A 3,259-nucleotide genomic window follows, 5' to 3' on the forward strand; every position below is an offset into this window, starting at 1 on the left:
GGGGGGGGGGGGGGGGGGAGAGGGGGGAAGAACTTTAACACAAAATTACAAGAGACTGCTCTGAATGTTAAAATTCATAAAAAGCGGATAATTCAAAAACACTCAAGACCTGAACACCTAGAAGAAAGAATTCCAGTGCAGCACTCTACGAATTTCCTTCCAAGATTTCTGTGTCCTTAAAAGTTTCTTATACTTCTCTCAAGCCGTTATCATGTCCAAAACTTGGCTCCCAAGTTTCTCACAAATGGCAACTCCAAAGCACATCATCTCGACTCTTAAAAATGTCCTCATTAGACCTCTTGCACATCATCACGCGCCAGTTCAGTGGGAACCTAAAACCATGGATGTAGATCTTTGGATGGAGTCCATGGTTTCAGTACATAGTGTGCTGAAGAACCAGTGAAAAGTTATCTTCTATGATGATATCCATTTTTATTTGGTTTGCTCCTTATGGAATAGGAATTTTAATGAATAATATGCATGCATAAAAGTTCTTCGGAGTTAGCTTTTCTTCAACTCATTTATTTTCTTAACCTTTATTTTACATTTTTTGTAAATGCATCTTTTTGCAGAGGTGATTACATCTGCTGAGTTTCATCCTACGCATTGTAACACGCTAGCATATAGCAGTTCAAAAGGCTCAATCCGCCTAGTTGATTTGCGGCAGTCAGCATTATGTGATTCCCATGCAAAATTGTAGGTGTTTTCGAGAATCTTACAACCGCCCCCCCCACACACACACACAACAAACTACAAACGAAATTTTCTTTCCTTCCTGTGGGGTGTGATTATTGCACTTACATGAGCTTGTAATGATTAAAAATTATCTTTTTCTTACAGATTTGAGGAACCTGAGACACCTGGTTCTAGATCATTTTTCACTGAGATAATTGCTTCAATTTCAGACATTAAATTTGGGACAAATGGAAGATATATATTAAGTCGTGATTACATGACTCTTAAGGTTTGTGTTTATATATATGTAACTATCGTCTGATTCTTTTAGTTACGAGGCCATGAACTATTTGGTAGTTTCATACTAAAATTTGCATGTGCAAGGCCATAGCAATGGTTCTTGTAATCTGTGTGTATAAACAATAATATGTTAGTACCCATGGATAAGATGTCGTTTGACTAGTTGGTAAACATAGCTGCAATTGGGAATAGAAAAGATATGCTCCTAAATGACATGTAAAAGAGATTCTCCATGAAAATTTTCACTTTTTTATGAGGCATGACTCCTATCAATGTGCTTCGGTTATAGTTCCGCAAATTTGACTTTCTTTTGTCACGTGCACCTGGCAACCCAAGCCTCCTGGTTTTCTGTTACTTTGTTGTTACTGGGACATGAACATGGATTCTTCGTCTTGATATCTTTAGAATAGTTGAAGACTCATTATGCAAGTCTTTACATTCTAATGAATTACTATACTAACAGTTTTTTTGGCTTCAGCTCTTTGTAATCTCTCATTTTTGTTGCTTTTTCTTCCAAAAATTTATTTTCTTGATTGCTTTCCTTATGACATGTTCCTTGCAACTCCAGCCCGTTCTTTTTCTCATTTTCAGTTATGGGACATCAACATGGATTCTGGTCCCGTCGCAACCTTTCAAGTTCACGAACATTTAAGACCCAAGGTAAGATGAGATCTCTTTGTTCAGACAAAACTTGTGGCTAAAATTTATTTAACATTATTGGACTTAACTAAATGCACTTTCTGGTGATCATATGCAGCTTTGTGATTTATATGAAAATGATTCAATCTTTGACAAGTTTGAGTGTTGCCTGAGTGGTGATGGATCACGTGTAACTACGGGATCCTACAGGTCCGTATGATTTCCAAAGTTATCTATATGCGTACTACATTCAGACTTTTTTTTCCCTCTCAAAAAATCTTGCCCTGAATATGTATATTACTGATGTGATCCCAGCAATTTATTCCGAGTTTTTGGTTGTTCTCCGGGAAGCACTGAGGCAACGACTTTGGAAGCTAGCAAGAATCCCACCAGGTATTTCAATCGAGTGCCATATTCACAATGTTTGAGCTCCATGGTACTTTTGTAATGCCTATATTAAGTATAAAATTACCGGTATTGGCTTGTAGGAGACAGGTGCAGACCCCTTCAAGACCTTCGAGATCACTTAGTAGTAGCTTTACAAGAGTTGTCAGACGCGGTTGGTGCTCCACAATTTGATTTCCTTTTCTTTTTCTGATCACTAAATTATTCAGCTAGAGGCTGGCCTCTCCTTTTGTTATATGTTCTTATGTTCCTACGTTGGGAAACTCTGTTATCAGGAGGATCCGAGAGCCCAGGGGCTGATGCAAATGGCAACCCTTTTGATTTCACGACTAAGCTGCTGCACCTAGCATGGCATCCGGCTGAAAATTCAATTGCCTGCGCTGCCGCAAACAGCTTGTATATGTATTATGCATAAGAAGAGGGGCTGAGAATCAATGACATCACCTGCTTGACAGATCTGACTTTTGTCGATAAAATTTCTACCCTTTCCCGCCACCCATAACCACAGAAGCTACTTCGATCGAGTTCCATACGCCTACAATATCAGTGCATACTTCTATTACTGCAGCGGCCAAAATTTCCACAAGAAAACATGTTTATGTTCCTCAGGTGTGCAACATTCCTTTCAACCCTATAATTCTCTTTTCATTTCCATCGTAATCCTTTCTTTTCTCCCAAAAGAGGAGATTTATTCTGTTCCATATTTTGTTGTGTTGAACTTGGGGAAATTCTGATTGTAGCTCCCTGCAACAAAACTGAAGCTGTTGCTCTTCTTCCGCTAGGTTCGAGATTAACAAATGTAGTTTTTTAGTTAACTTCTAATAGTTTCGGTGAGAAGAAGCTGTTAAATCTTGCAGTACATCAAATTATTTTTTCAATTGATTCATTGTCACTCTCAGAAATTACTTTCAGGATGTTTTTCATAACTTATTACTGTAGTTTTCTGTAAAGAACAGTTATATTGAATGTAGCCTACATAGCTGCTATTTCTAACATTCTGGTTGGTTTTTTTTTGTCTGACTTCATCTGAAAATTGGTCACTTACTGTCTGTTGCATCTTTCAATTCTGAGAAAAAGTTCCTTCACTCAATTCTATTGTGTAGTAAGGTGCTGTATTTCCAACATGGATGAGCGATTGACTCTGGTTTGTTCTTTCTGTTAATCCTTTCGTTTTTGCTGTCATCATCGGTTGACGAATCCTTTACATTTATTAGATTTTGTCGATTTAGATGACCGAGTT

At 37.9% G+C, this 3,259-nt stretch overlaps 1 protein-coding gene across 2 annotated transcripts in view; it reads left to right on the forward strand.

Moving 5' to 3' along the window:
- Positions 1-3,014, forward strand: part of LOC111479922 (serine/threonine protein phosphatase 2A 55 kDa regulatory subunit B beta isoform-like) — a 7,708-nt gene extending 4,694 nt beyond the window's left edge. The window contains exons 8-15 of one of the 2 annotated variants that reach the window (XR_002717722.1): positions 573-696; positions 841-964; positions 1,567-1,635; positions 1,733-1,824; positions 1,930-2,007; positions 2,103-2,173; positions 2,295-2,628; positions 2,760-3,012. Coding sequence is in view for 1 of the 2 variants with exons in the window: in XM_023124830.1 (XP_022980598.1) it covers positions 573-696; positions 841-964; positions 1,567-1,635; positions 1,733-1,824; positions 1,930-2,007; positions 2,103-2,173; positions 2,295-2,434 (698 nt within the window). In the remaining variant the exon portion in view is untranslated. Of the gene's footprint in view, positions 1-572; positions 697-840; positions 965-1,566; positions 1,636-1,732; positions 1,825-1,929; positions 2,008-2,102; positions 2,174-2,294 lie in introns of both variants that reach the window. The other variant, XM_023124830.1, reaches the window with a different exon arrangement.
- Positions 3,015-3,259: the final 245 nt, after the last annotated feature.

The sequence above is a fragment of the Cucurbita maxima genome, unplaced genomic scaffold (assembly GCF_002738345.1).
Source record: "Cucurbita maxima cultivar Rimu unplaced genomic scaffold, Cmax_1.0 Cma_Scf00005, whole genome shotgun sequence".
Lineage (NCBI taxonomy): Eukaryota > Viridiplantae > Streptophyta > Magnoliopsida > Cucurbitales > Cucurbitaceae > Cucurbita > Cucurbita maxima.